The sequence below is a fragment of the Pseudorca crassidens genome, chromosome 20 (assembly GCF_039906515.1).
Source record: "Pseudorca crassidens isolate mPseCra1 chromosome 20, mPseCra1.hap1, whole genome shotgun sequence".
NCBI lineage: Eukaryota > Metazoa > Chordata > Mammalia > Artiodactyla > Delphinidae > Pseudorca > Pseudorca crassidens.
In genome coordinates this window covers 49,915,971-49,928,847 of record NC_090315.1, presented here as the reverse complement: position 1 = coordinate 49,928,847, position 12,877 = coordinate 49,915,971, and the positions used below count along the sequence as shown (strand labels likewise).

At 42.9% G+C, this 12,877-nt stretch overlaps 1 protein-coding gene across 2 annotated transcripts in view; it reads left to right on the top strand.

The window, feature by feature from the left end:
* Nucleotides 1-10,173, top strand: part of RFWD3 (ring finger and WD repeat domain 3) — a 41,162-nt gene extending 30,989 nt beyond the window's left edge. For both annotated transcript variants that reach the window (XM_067719819.1, XM_067719818.1), the window contains exons 10-13: nucleotides 2,476-2,652; nucleotides 4,255-4,469; nucleotides 5,751-5,962; nucleotides 7,567-10,173. In XM_067719819.1, coding sequence (XP_067575920.1) covers nucleotides 2,476-2,652; nucleotides 4,255-4,469; nucleotides 5,751-5,962; nucleotides 7,567-7,710 — 748 coding nt within the window. In that variant the 3' untranslated portion in view covers nucleotides 7,711-10,173. The remainder of the gene's footprint in view (nucleotides 1-2,475; nucleotides 2,653-4,254; nucleotides 4,470-5,750; nucleotides 5,963-7,566) is intronic.
* Nucleotides 10,174-12,877: the final 2,704 nt, after the last annotated feature.

Below are 12,877 nucleotides of genomic sequence, written 5' to 3'. Positions count from 1 at the left end.
AAAAAAAAAAAAGAAATAAGTAAATAAATAAACTTATTGTTTTTAAAAAAACAAAAACATAGGCAGAACACTCTTTGACATAAATCACAGCAAGATCTTTTTTTTTTTTTTCTTGGCGGTACGCGGGCCTCTCACTGTTGTGGCCTCTCCCGTTGTGGAGCGCAGGCTCAGCGGCCATGGCTACGGGCCTAGCCGCTCTGCGGCATGTGGGATCTTCCCGGACCGGGGCACAAACCCGTGTCCCCTGCATCAGCAGGCGGTCTCTCAACCACTGCGCCACCAGGGAAGCCCGCAAGATCTTTTTTGACCCACCGCCTAGAGTAATGAGAATAAAAACAAACAAAAGGGACCTAATTAAACTTAAAAGCTTTTGTACAGCAAAGGAAACTATAAGACAAAAAGACAACCCTCAGAATGGGAGAAAATATTTGCAAATGAAGCAGCTGACAAAGGATTAATCTCCAAAATACACAAACAGCTCATGCAGCTCAATATCAAAAAAACAAATAACCCAGTCAAAAAATGAGCGGAAGACCTAAGTAGACATTTCTCCAAAGAAGACATACAGATAGATGGCCAACCATGAAAAGATGCTCAACATCACTAATTATTAGAGAAATGCAAATCAAAACTATAATGAGGCATCACCTCACACTGGTCGGAATGGCCATCATCAAAAAATCTACAAACAGTAAATGCTGGAGAGGGTGTGGAGAAAAGGGAACCCTCCTGCACTGTTGGTGGGAATGTAAGTTGATACAGCCACTATGGAGAACAGTATGGAGGTTCCTTAAAACACTAAAAATAGAACTACCATACGACCCAGCAATCCCACTACTGGGCATACACCCAGAGGAAACCATAATTCAAAAAGACACATGCTGCAGACTTCCCTGGTGGCACGGTGGTTAAGAATCCGCCTGCCAATGCAGGGGACACGGGTTCAAGCTCTAGTCCAGGAAGATTCCACATGCCATGGAGCAACTAAGCCCATGTTGTACGACTACTGAGCCTGTGCTCTAGAGCCCGTGAGCCACAACTACTGAGCCCATGTGCCACAACTACTGAAGCCCACACGCCTAGAGCCTGTGCTCCACAACAAGAGAAGCCACTGCAATGAGAAGCCAGTGCACCGCAACAAAGAGTAGCCCCCGCTCAGTGCAACTAGAGAAAGCCCGCGCACAGCAGCGAAGACCCAATGCAGCCAATAAATAAATTAATTAATTGAAAAAAAAGAAAGACACATGCACTCCAGTGTTCATTGCAGCTCTATTTACAGTAGCCAGGACACGGAAGCAAACTAAATGTCCATCAACAGAGGAATGGATAAAGAAGATGTGGTACGTATATACAATGGAATATTATTCAGCCATAAAAAGAAACGAAATTGGGTCATTTGTAGAGACATGGATGGACCTAGAGACTGTCATGCAGAGTGAAGTAAGTCAGAAAGAGAACAACAAATATATTAACACATATATGTGGAATCTAGAAAAATGGTATAGATGATCTTATTTGCAAAGCAGGAATAGAGACACAGACATAGAGAACAAATGTATGGATACCAAGGGGGAAAAGAAGGGGGTGGGAGGAATTGGGAGATTAGGATTGACATATATATACACTATTGCTATTACGTATAAAATAGGTAACTAGTGAGAACCTACTCTATAGCACAAGGAACTCTACTCAGTGCTCTCTGGTGACCTAAATGGGAAGGAAATCCAAAAAAGAAGGTATCTATGTATACATATAGCTGATTCCTTTTGCTGTACAGTAGAAACTAACACAAGATTGTAAAGCAACTATACTCCAATGAAAATTAATTTTTTTAAAAAAAGTAGTTCTGATTAGATGTCTCTTAGTTGGCTTCTTATTTAATTTCTGCAGCTAAATCTGAGGGACATCATGATGCCTGCTCCAGGCCTGATATACCTTTTGACTTTTCAAGAATGCTTCAGCTTAATTTTACCCCAAAAATCAATGTACCGTTATGTTATATGTGTATCTATATGCTATGACTTATTTTAGTAGTGTTGAAAAATAGGGGGAGAAAGAAAGGTTAAATAACAAAGTGTTATTAATGACTACCTCTGGATGATTGGATTATGATTTATTTTTATTTTTCTTATATGTATTTTCTAATTTTTCAATATTAAATATTGATTACCTGTGTAATAGGTAGCTATGGAGAAGGTAATAGGGGTAGAGTAGGGAATGTACTGTCTATCTGTCCCTTTAACTTATTCTTTTACTTCCTTACAGCTCAGGAGGGAAACCTGTGTCCCCCAAAACAAATATTTTGGCATTAAAAGGAGTTATCTGGGCAGTCCCTAGGGGAAATTGGGAATCCAGATAGTTTTGGTGTGTGGTTATGTTCTTAAAGGATCATCATTAAAATGATAATCTTTACATCTTTCTTCTGTATTTGATTTTTGTAATGCATAGTTGTAAAAGTCTTTTTTAACTCCACAGCCTGGAGACAAATACTGTGGTCCAGACTTACAATACTGGACGTCCTGTCTGGAGCTGCTGCTGGTGTCTTGATGAAAACAATTACATGTATGCTGGATTGGTCAACGGTTCAATTCTGCTGTATGACCTTCGAAACACAAGCTCTCATATCCAGGAGTTAGCACCTCAGAAAGCTAGGTAGGGAGCCACCTGTAGGTAACAGCTTTCTCTTAGACTGTTATTGTGTTAATCCTGTCTTTTGAGAGTGTTTCACAGTTGATCAGAATTCCTAACAGAGGGCAGTTCTCTGAGTCCACTGATCTATTCTCACTTCAGAATCAGTAACATCCTTAGAGTTTGTGTTCATGATAGTTCATATGGTAGAAAGTTCTGGTACCAAATATAACCAGATTCACCCAACATGCCAAAATGAAATCAGATCTATGTTCAGAGCCCAGCTCCACCATTTATGAGCTGTGTGACCTTGGTCACATTTCTTGGCCTGTTATGAGCTTCATCTGTGAAATATGGTTAGCACAGTCTTGCTTTAATAGACACATGTCTAACACACAGGAAGAGATCAGTAAAGAGCAGCCCAATAAAAAGTGATTTAAAACTTCCCTAATCCACAGCTGAACCATATTACTATGATTTATCCATTTATAATCCAGTTATAGAGTTGGGAGGTTTTTGAAGTTGGCCCAGGTTCTGAGGATGGGTAGCCACCAGCATCACTTTGGCTCTTCAGAGTGTACTAAAAGGGGGGTAGAGCAATCTAAACATAAAGATATCACTATAGTAATAATTGTTTACTGAAACCTAGCCTCAACACTGTGGGGTCTTCTTTTCGTTTGGGTTGAGTGGAATCGTTCTTCAGTGATGTGGTTCATGGGCCTGAAGGTGACTGATGTAAGTTTATACAAATACGAACTCCAGGCAAACAATGTGACTGCCATCGATATAGAGGATCCACGTAGAGTAGACAATAAAATACAGCAAATAGCAAGGGATGAATATGTATTCGTTTTTGTTTTAGTTTGCTTAGGTTAGCTTCATTATGACAAGGAAATGAAACAAAGCAGGCAATGTGATCACTTTGGCAGCTTCAGCAGAAACGAGTTCATAGGAACATAGTCTGTAGGCTAATATTTCTGAGAGAACTCTTGGCATGCAGTCTGGGTCATATGATTGCAGAAAGACATTTAGAAAATCTCTAAAGAAACAATCCTGTTTCTGAATTAAAATGTGGTTGCTTTAGGCTGTTTTGTTTTTTGGCCGTGCCACACAGCTTGTAGGATCTTAGTTCCCTGACCAGTGGTTGAACCTGGGCCCACAGCAGTGAATGCACAGATTCCTAACCACTGGACTGCCAGGGAATTCCCTAGGCTGGATTTTAATTGAGGGGGTCTGTCAACTACAGCTTGGAAGCTTTAGTTTATTAGATGTATAAGCTGAATTTCCTTCCTGACTTTTCTTGTGTATGTGGCTAACCCCATTTCCAGAAGCTTCACACCAATCAGATCTTGTGTTTGTAACCTTGTACTTTTAAATTTCCTAGTCCATTTTGCTTTTAGAGCATGTGGTGTCTCCTCTGAAACTGAACGTGGAATATTATATGTATGCTCTTTTGTTTCTGCAGAGTGGGTTGGTAGTTTTATCAGCTATCAGAGGATAGTGACCCTCAGAAGTTTTTTAACCTTTTCTATAGAGTTAGGAAAGTCCTCAAGGGCTCCTGGTAGTGGGGTCTGGAGCAATCCAAGTATTGGAAGGTGAGGCATGATTTCCTTTCTTTCCCTTCAGATGCCCGCTGGTATCCCTGTCATACATACCCAGAGCTGCCTCGGCTGCATTTCCATATGGTGGGCTGTTGGCTGGAAGCTTGGAGAATGCTTCCTTTTGGGAGCTGAAAATGGGCTTTACTCATTGGCCTCATGTGCTGCCCATGGAGCCTGGGGGCTGCATAGACTTTCAGACAGAGAGCAGCAGCCGGCACTGTCTTGTGACCTACAGGCCTGGTGAGTGTTGTTCGCATGTCCTCGTGGGACCTGTGGTTTGTTTGGGAGCAGATCGGTAGAGGGGAGAAAAGGAGAGCTTGTCCTAGCCTTCAGGTGGTACTGGTAAGCCCCTCACAGACTAATAGCTCTTGCTACTACAGTGAGGACAGTGGCCCCGAGTTCTTCCATAGAGCTTGCCTCCCTTTTCCTCACTTGTGTGAACTGGGACATATTTGGCCAGGTACTCCTTGGAAGTGAATTAGCCACTTTAGGAGCCCCTGTGACTTAAGGCAGTAGTGGAATGAGGAGACCTGCTCTTGAAGCCACTGAGCTACCCTTAGATCAGTTTCATGTTTTCTACTTGCCCCTCATTTCACTTAAAAGAAAGGCCCAGATAAGGGGAGTCATGTAGAGAGCCCAGACTCTAGGCTATTAGCTGTTCTTCCTTATTTGGGGCCAACAAACATAAGTGAAGAGTAGACGGACAACTGTAGTGGCCCGAGCCAGCTGAACTTCTCATGCCCTCCAGAACCAGGACTGCAACCCTCGACTAGCAACTATGCTAAAATTCACAGGTTTTTCCTAGCTGAAAGGTATGAATCTAAATTCCTGATGAGCTATATTGATGGTCAGGCAGATGTTTTGTAAGAGATAGTCATTAAAGTGCCCAGTAACCTTGTACTTTTAAATTTCTGCTAGTTGTGGATTGACCTAAGCATTTTAAGTTTTGTTTGAGCTGAGAAGCTGCTTCAGCAGACTCTTCTTTCCCTTTTGGTTTTAGTCATCTAGGCCCTCTATCTCCAAGGATTTGCTATGACTTTAGAAAGCTTGGGGATCCCATTTTGTTCTCTAGCCTTTGCTTGCCTCCCAGCAGAACCACTTGTATATGTTTCCCCTTCTGTAATAATATGCTTTCACTTTATATGTACAGTTCCGGGGATTAATGGGGTCCTGACTTGGGGAAGGAAAAAGCCTTGTAGTCAGAACCCTCAAGGAAGACAAAAACCCAAACAGAGGTCTGGCCAGTTACAGTGATTTTCGTAAAAAGGCTAGCTCATTCTCAGAATTGTATCCCTCATATACAAAAACCTATTGTAGATAACTTGCTTCATCCTAGCCTAGGGTTCTGAATTTCATTTATGATGTATTATTTTGTTCTTGTTATGTTTGCTCTGTAGCTATTCATGATGGTTTGATAAAATTGTGCCCTTTCCACTCAACTAACTGGTAACCAAGTTCATGTATTTGGTTAATTTCTTTGGACCATCCCCATGGATCAATACTGATTTCTCTGTCTCATAGATAAAAATCACAAAACCTTACGAAGTGTACTCATGGAGATGTCCTATAAGCTGGATAATGCTGGAGAGCCAATCTGTTCCTGCAATTCTGTACAAACATTCCGTGGGGGACCCACTTGCAAACTACTGACCAAAAGTGCCATTTTCCAAAATCCAGAGAATGATGGCAGCATCCTGGTGTGTACTGGGGATGAAATGTCAAATTCTGCCCTGGTGAGTAGTCTGTCAGTTTTTTATACTGACGTATATAAAGCAAAGAGCCAAAGTTCTCCATAATTGCATGTATCCTCATACGGGTATGTGTGTGGTTGCTTAGTTTATTTTTTACACAAGTCACACTTTATTGATACATACTACTCTATAGTTTGCTCTTTCCCATTTAACTTCCTGTTTGGGATATCTTTCCATACCAATATCTTTAGATTGACCTCAATCTTTTTATGTGAGCTCTAGTGTCTCATGGGCCGTATTGTGAACCTTTTAAAAAAAGCGCTACTGAAACCTCTATAAAATAATTGATCAGGCATCAGCTTCATCAATTCAGGATGAATTTACAGTGGAGGGGTCAGCCTGTCACCACCTGAATACACTGATCAACCCTTGCATCACTGTAAATGGGTTAACCAGAAATAATTTGCCTCTTGATGTTAGGCAAAATGAAGCACACGATGCCTTCTGTGTGTTGTCCTTGAACCCATAGAGTAGCACTGTCCAATTATGTCACGGGCCATGTTAGCACTTGAAAGTAGTTAATGTGAATGAAGAACTTAATTGTAAAATTTTTATGTAATTTAATTTAAATGTAAAGAGCCTTATGTGGCATACTGTATAACACAGGAAACTGCTTAATGCACTGTGGTGACCTAGATGGGAAAGAAATCCAAAAAAGAGGGGATATATGTATACGTATAGCTGATTCATTTTGCTGTACAGTAGAAACTAAAGCAGATGTCTTTTTTTTTTTCCTTTGGCTGCGTTGGGTCTTCGTTGCTGCACACGGGCTTTTTTCTCTAGTTGTGGCGAGTGGGTGCTACTCTTCATTGCGGTGCGCAGGCTTCTCATTGCAGTGGCTTCTCTTGTTGTGAAGCATGGGCTCTAGGCGCACGGGCTCAGTAGTTGTGGCTCACGGACTCTAGAGCGCAGACTTAGTAGTTGTGGTACACGGGCTTAGTTGCTCAGCAGCATGTGGGATCTTCCCGGACCAGGGCTCGAACCCGTGTCCCCTTCATTGGCAGGCAGATTCTTAACCACTGCGCCACCAGGGAAGTCCCAAGAAAATGTCTTTTTTTTATAGAGATGTATACTTATGTATATAAGGGTAAAATGACATGATGTCAGCAAAGAAAAAAGTAAAATCAATAAAGCATGTATGGTAAAAGCTTAGTAATCTGGGTGATGGATGGCTTATTGTACTATTGTACTTTTTATTACTTTAATCTTTTTTTTCCACAATAAAAAATTTTTTTAAAGGAGAAGAAAGCACCAGTTAGAATATAGGTTCCATGAGAGCAGAGACAGGGACTTTTTGTCTTGTTGACCCTTCTTTCCCTAAAAGAGTTCTTGGCACATAGATTGAAGGGGTGAATACTAGGCTTGGTTTTCAAATCCACTCACAGGTAGACTAATTGCTGATTTTAGTAGGTGAGGCCATACGTGACCTGTGTCAGGTGTGTTGGCTTTGTGCAACCTTGTGAAGGTTAGGGACAGTCTGTTTTGCTCCTTGCAGTGCTTTCAAAGTTGTGTGATGGTAAAGAATGCAAGTCCCTAGCTGAATTGAAGGGACCTAGCTGACCTTTATCTCTGCTTTTCTTTTTTAGCTGTGGGATGCTGGCAGTGGCTCGTTGCTGCAGGAACTGCAGGCTAATCAGCCTGTCTTGGACATCTGCCCATTTCAGGTGAACCATAACAGCTACTTGGCTACCTTAACGGAGAAGATGGTCCACATCCATAGATGGGAGTGACCATGGTCTTGAAACTTGTCGGACATGCTGCTGGTTAATGTTAAATGTTGTTTGTTAGCACCTGGCAGCCCTGAGCAAGATCTGTGCTTAATGTCTGTGGCCTAGAACTTTTGGGATTGTGGCAGTGTCCATCAAAAGAGTCAGTGACTGGTACTCCATCACATTATACATTTCTTGGGGGTAAAAGCCTTCATGAATCTTCGTTGAGAATCAATATTTTTGATCGAACTTACTGCTGAACCTCGGAGAGTATCCTCCCAGAAGTCATTTAGGATATGTGTGTGCACCAAGCATTTCCAGAGGATGTGACATCCCACCAGAGTGGTCTTGTCACTTGAGCTATATGACTTGGGAATGTGTATGTTCCTGAAGGGACTAACCATCTTTCTGATGCTGCTTGGATGCAGCCTGGATGCAAAAGAATCTTTCGTTGAACACAAGAGGGCACTGTAGAATCTTCCAAAGGATTTGATCTATTTCTGACCTTGCGGGCTGATAACCTTTTAGTAACTTGGTCTCATCCCTACAGAAGTGTGTGGTAGAGCACATGTGGTCTGCTTTGTGGCAGGAACAGTCATGTTCAGGTGTGCAGTGCTGGGATATTGGTAAACCCAGTGATGGTGGTGGCTGATGAGCTGTAGACCCTTCCCTAATGCCGAGTGTATGGAGTTCATCACATTGTGGGAGTCAAGGAACAAGACCAATTGTTTGAGCAGTGAGGAAGACTCACTTTTTTTTCTAGCCAGCTTAGGATCTCAGGATTGGTTTTATATAAGCCAATGCTTTGAAGGCCACTCTTTGTCTCTCTCACTAGGAAAAGATGAGCCATATGTCAGAGCTCTTACTTGAGTCTCCTAGTATGAGAGATCAGGAGCAAGGGGCTAATAACCAAGAGAGGCCTACAAAAGAGAAGCTACTCAGACTGCTGTTGAAAGCAAAAAAAGGACTTGTCTTTTCCATTTTGAAAGAGTTTCTCTCTGAATAAAGTGAGGAGTGAGGAGCCATTGGAGTGAGGAGCCATTCTTGAGCGTGTTTAGAATTCCAGGTTAAATCCTTCTCCCAGGTGAAACTGATGTTTGATTCCAAGTTCCTCTGATTTACCTCCCTTCCTAACTTTAAAAAAAAGTGTTGTTAGTTAAACAGTTATTCTCAGGAAGATAATAGTGGTTGGAGACCTATGTGGTTTGCAGGGAGATGCCCACCAGCTTTCATTTCAGCCCTGGATTGTCCAACTTTGGGAGCTGCACTTTTCTCCAATAGAGGGCTCAGTTTATATCTGTTTACTTTGCTAAAGGCTGCTCTTCTAAACTGTTGTCCACAACAGAACATGTCTCAAGGTGTGTGCTCCTTGTTCTTGGGAGCAGGATGGCTAACAATGTGATTTTCTTAAATAATTGTAGAAATTTTATCATTTTTATTTTAAAACAGTTCTGACAGTCAACTCCTGAACTGTTTCCAGCATTTCTTACCAGCAAGGGGTTATTGCAGTAGATTTCCCCAGAGTTCCACATTCTAGTTGTGCTTTTAAAGAGTGGCCTCCTATTTAAGGACATCTTTCAAAAAGCCAGTTTCCAGAGCCTGGGAAAGAGCCCCCTTTTCTAGAGGAGGTGTTCCTTTTGATATGTTGATGACTAAGAATGACTACCCAGGCCTAGAGCTTCAGTGGCAGAAAAGGATTTGAATTAAAAAGCAGAGCTCGGGCTTCCCTGGTGGCGCAGTGGTTGAGAGTCCGCCTGCCGATGCAGGGGACACAGGTTCGTGCCCCGGTCTGGGAGGATCCCACATGCCGCGGAGCGGCTGGGCCCGTGAGCCATGACCGCTGAGCCTGCGCGTCCAGAGCCTGTGCTCCGCGACGGGAGAGGCCACAACAGTGAGAGGCCCACGTACCGCAAAAAAAAAAAAAAAAAGCAGAGCTCATCTGCTTTCAGCTGATGATAACAGAGAGGATGCAAGTGGTCAGGCCCTGGCTGCCTTTGTCTTTGGCAGAGGCAGAACCCAGGGCAGGGTTAGGATTTGACTAATGTTGAAGTACACTCAGCTGATGCTGATTAATCCCCCCAAGTGTAGGAACCAAGGGACTTGTATTACTAGGGAAGTTGGAAGAATCTCATGTCTTACCAATCCTTGCATTTCTCTAGTAAATTTAGATGTTTTAGAAGCAAATTCTTGGGACTGTGACTGATTTCTCCAAAGGAAAAAAACTTTGCCCCTGCCCCCACTCACCTCTGCCTGGCAGGAGAGATTACCTCTGTAGACCCAGACTCTGCCCCACCATGTTCCCTTACCCTGGCTCTAAGGTTGTTTTCCCATTTGAGGGTTTGGAGTTAAGCAGACTCAAAAATATTTTCTTGTTGTATATATCCTTGTACCTGCTTTGAAAACCGGACAATGGGATCTCTTCACGTTCTGTGTTTTATGTTTTAATGTTAATATGAAAATAAAGCATTTACCATGTGTACCTACTCCTGATGTCTTTTGTCTTTTTTTTTTTGGCTGTGTTGGGTCTTAGTTGCAGCACGTGGGATCTTCATTGCCATGCACAGGCTTCTCTCTAGTTGTGGAGTGCAGGCTTCTCTTTAGTTGTGGCATGCGGGCTTTCTAATTGTGGCGCTTGGGCTCCAGTGGTAGCCCTAGAGTTGGCCATGACCCCAGTTCCTCTCATGAAGGTGGTATCCTGACGAGGTAGAGAGAGTGACAGTACTTAACATCACTAGGCAAACAATATGCGCCTTCCCTCACCTGAGTCACTTGCTGCCTGAGTCAAGGAAAGGAAACAAATACATTAGCAGATGCTAACATTTGCTTCTCTGATTAAGACCCCTCCCTCTCCCCCCCCCAAAAAAGAGACGTGAAATTCCTTTAGGAACCATAGTTTGTACAACTTGGCAAATTGTTGTAAGGGAGGTTGAACACCCACACTCCAGAATACTGGGTTCTTCTCTCTGGGTCTTACAACCCTAGACAATCTAGGGTTCTCACCCTAGACAATCACTGAGATTTCTGTGACGAACAAGTTCAGATCCCTTAGCTGGATAATTTGGAGTGCCTGGAAGTATGTTATTCCATTTTTCATCCCTTTACTCTTTTTTTTTTTTTTTTTTTGCGGTACGCAGGCCTCTCACTGTTGTGGCCTCTCCCGTTGCAGAGCGCAGGCTCAACGGCCATGGCTCACGGGCCTAGCCACTCCGCGGCATGTGGGATCTTCCCAGACCAGGGCACGAACCCGTGTCCCCTCCATCGGCAGGTGGACTCTCAAACCACTGCGCCACCAGGGAAGCCCCATCCCTTTACTCTTGTTGGTATTAAGCAACTGCTGTCATTCCAGCTCAGTAGTCATACTGTTTTGTTTTGTTTCTAAAAATTAAAAAATAATCAGAATAGTTCATTTTAGATTTATAATAACAGCCTACATTTACTGAGTATGTACCTAATGCTGTGGTATACCTTTTATATGAAAGGAACTCTCAGAGAAGTGAAAGAATTTGCCCAGGTGTGGTGGCCATGAACATGAGCCTTTCAGATCTCCGACCAAGGAGGGCATAATTGACTGCTGTTCCAGCTGCTGAGCTCTGAAATCCACTGCTGCATCACAGCAAGGCCGCACTTTCCAAGGGTTGCTCCCAGCCAGTGACTGAGGATGGCAGGGATACTAAGGCAGGCCCATTTCTGGGAGACGCTGAATGCCTGACAGGCAACTTTATGAGGACTCTCCAGTGTTGTTGGCCAAACTTTCTTAGACTTGAACTTCAGTCTAAGTTGTTTCCACCGAACCATCCTTGCTTCCTCCCTCTCTATCTCTGCTTCACATGGGTGAGATCTGTGTATTTGCTCTAATTGCCTCATCTATGTGGAATCATACAGTATTTGTCTTGTTGTCACTGGCTTATTTCACTTAGCATAACGTCTTCGAAGTTCATCCATGTTGTAGCATGTATCAGAATTTCCTTCCTTTTTAAGACAATGATGAAAAAAAAAAAAAGACAATGATGTTCCATTGCATGCATAGACCACATTTTGCTTATCCATTCATCTGTCGGTGGACACTTGAGTTGTTTCCACATTTTAGCTATTATGAACAATGTTGCTATGAACATGGGTGTACAAATATCTCTTTGAGACCCTGCTTTCAATTCTTTTGGGTATATACCCAGAAGTGGAATTGTTGAATCGTATGGTAATTCTCTTCTTAATTATTTGAGGAACTGCCATACTGTTTTTCCACAGCAGCTGTGCCATTTTACATTCCCACTAACAGTGCATAAGAGTTTCAGTTTCTCCACATCCTCTTCAACTCTTGTTACTTTCTTTTTTTTTTTGGGGGGGGGGTTGTTTGTTTGTTTGACAGTAGCCATCTGAATGGTGTGAGGTGGCATCTTATTGTAGTTTTGGTTTGTATTTACCTAATGATTAGTGATGTTGAGCATCTTTTCATGCGCTTATTGGCTATTTGTATACCTTCTTTAGAGAAATGTTTATTCAAATCCCTTGCCCACTTTATTTATTTTTTTTAAATTTATTTTATTTATTTTTGGCTGTGTTGGGTCTTTGTTGCTGCGTGTGGGCTTTCTCTAGTTGCGGTGAGTGAGGGCTACTCTTTGTTGTGATGTGTGGGCTTCTCATTGCAGTGGCTTCTCTTGTTGCAGAGCACGGGCTCTAGGTACGTGGGCTTCGGTAGTTGTGGCACGTGGGCTCAGTAGTTGTGGCTCGTGGGCTCTAGAGCGCAGGCTCAGTAGTTGTGGCACACGGGCTTAGTTGCTCCACGGCATGTGGGATCTTGGACCAGGGCTCAACCCCATGTCCCCTGCATTGGCAGGCAGATTCTTAACCACTGCACCACCAGGGAAACCCCCCTTGCCCACTCTTAAATTGGGTTGTTTGGTTATTTGTTGATGCCTAATCCCATTTTGTTTTCTGCTTCCTACTAGACCTAGATAACACGGGTATGCCAGGAGTGTTCCGGGAAATTTGGTAAGATGGGGATGGTTGAGGCCCAAGAATAATAAAGACCAGGTGGCAATGCTTAACTTCCAGAAGCCAGGAGACCACAATTCCATAATTACCAGCAAGATTGAAGAGCTGACTAAGGGGTCTTGACCCGCAGGGAGTTGGGGAGAGAGTTAATAAAAGACAGCATCCCTAGGGGCAAAATAGACACAGCCAATGAGGG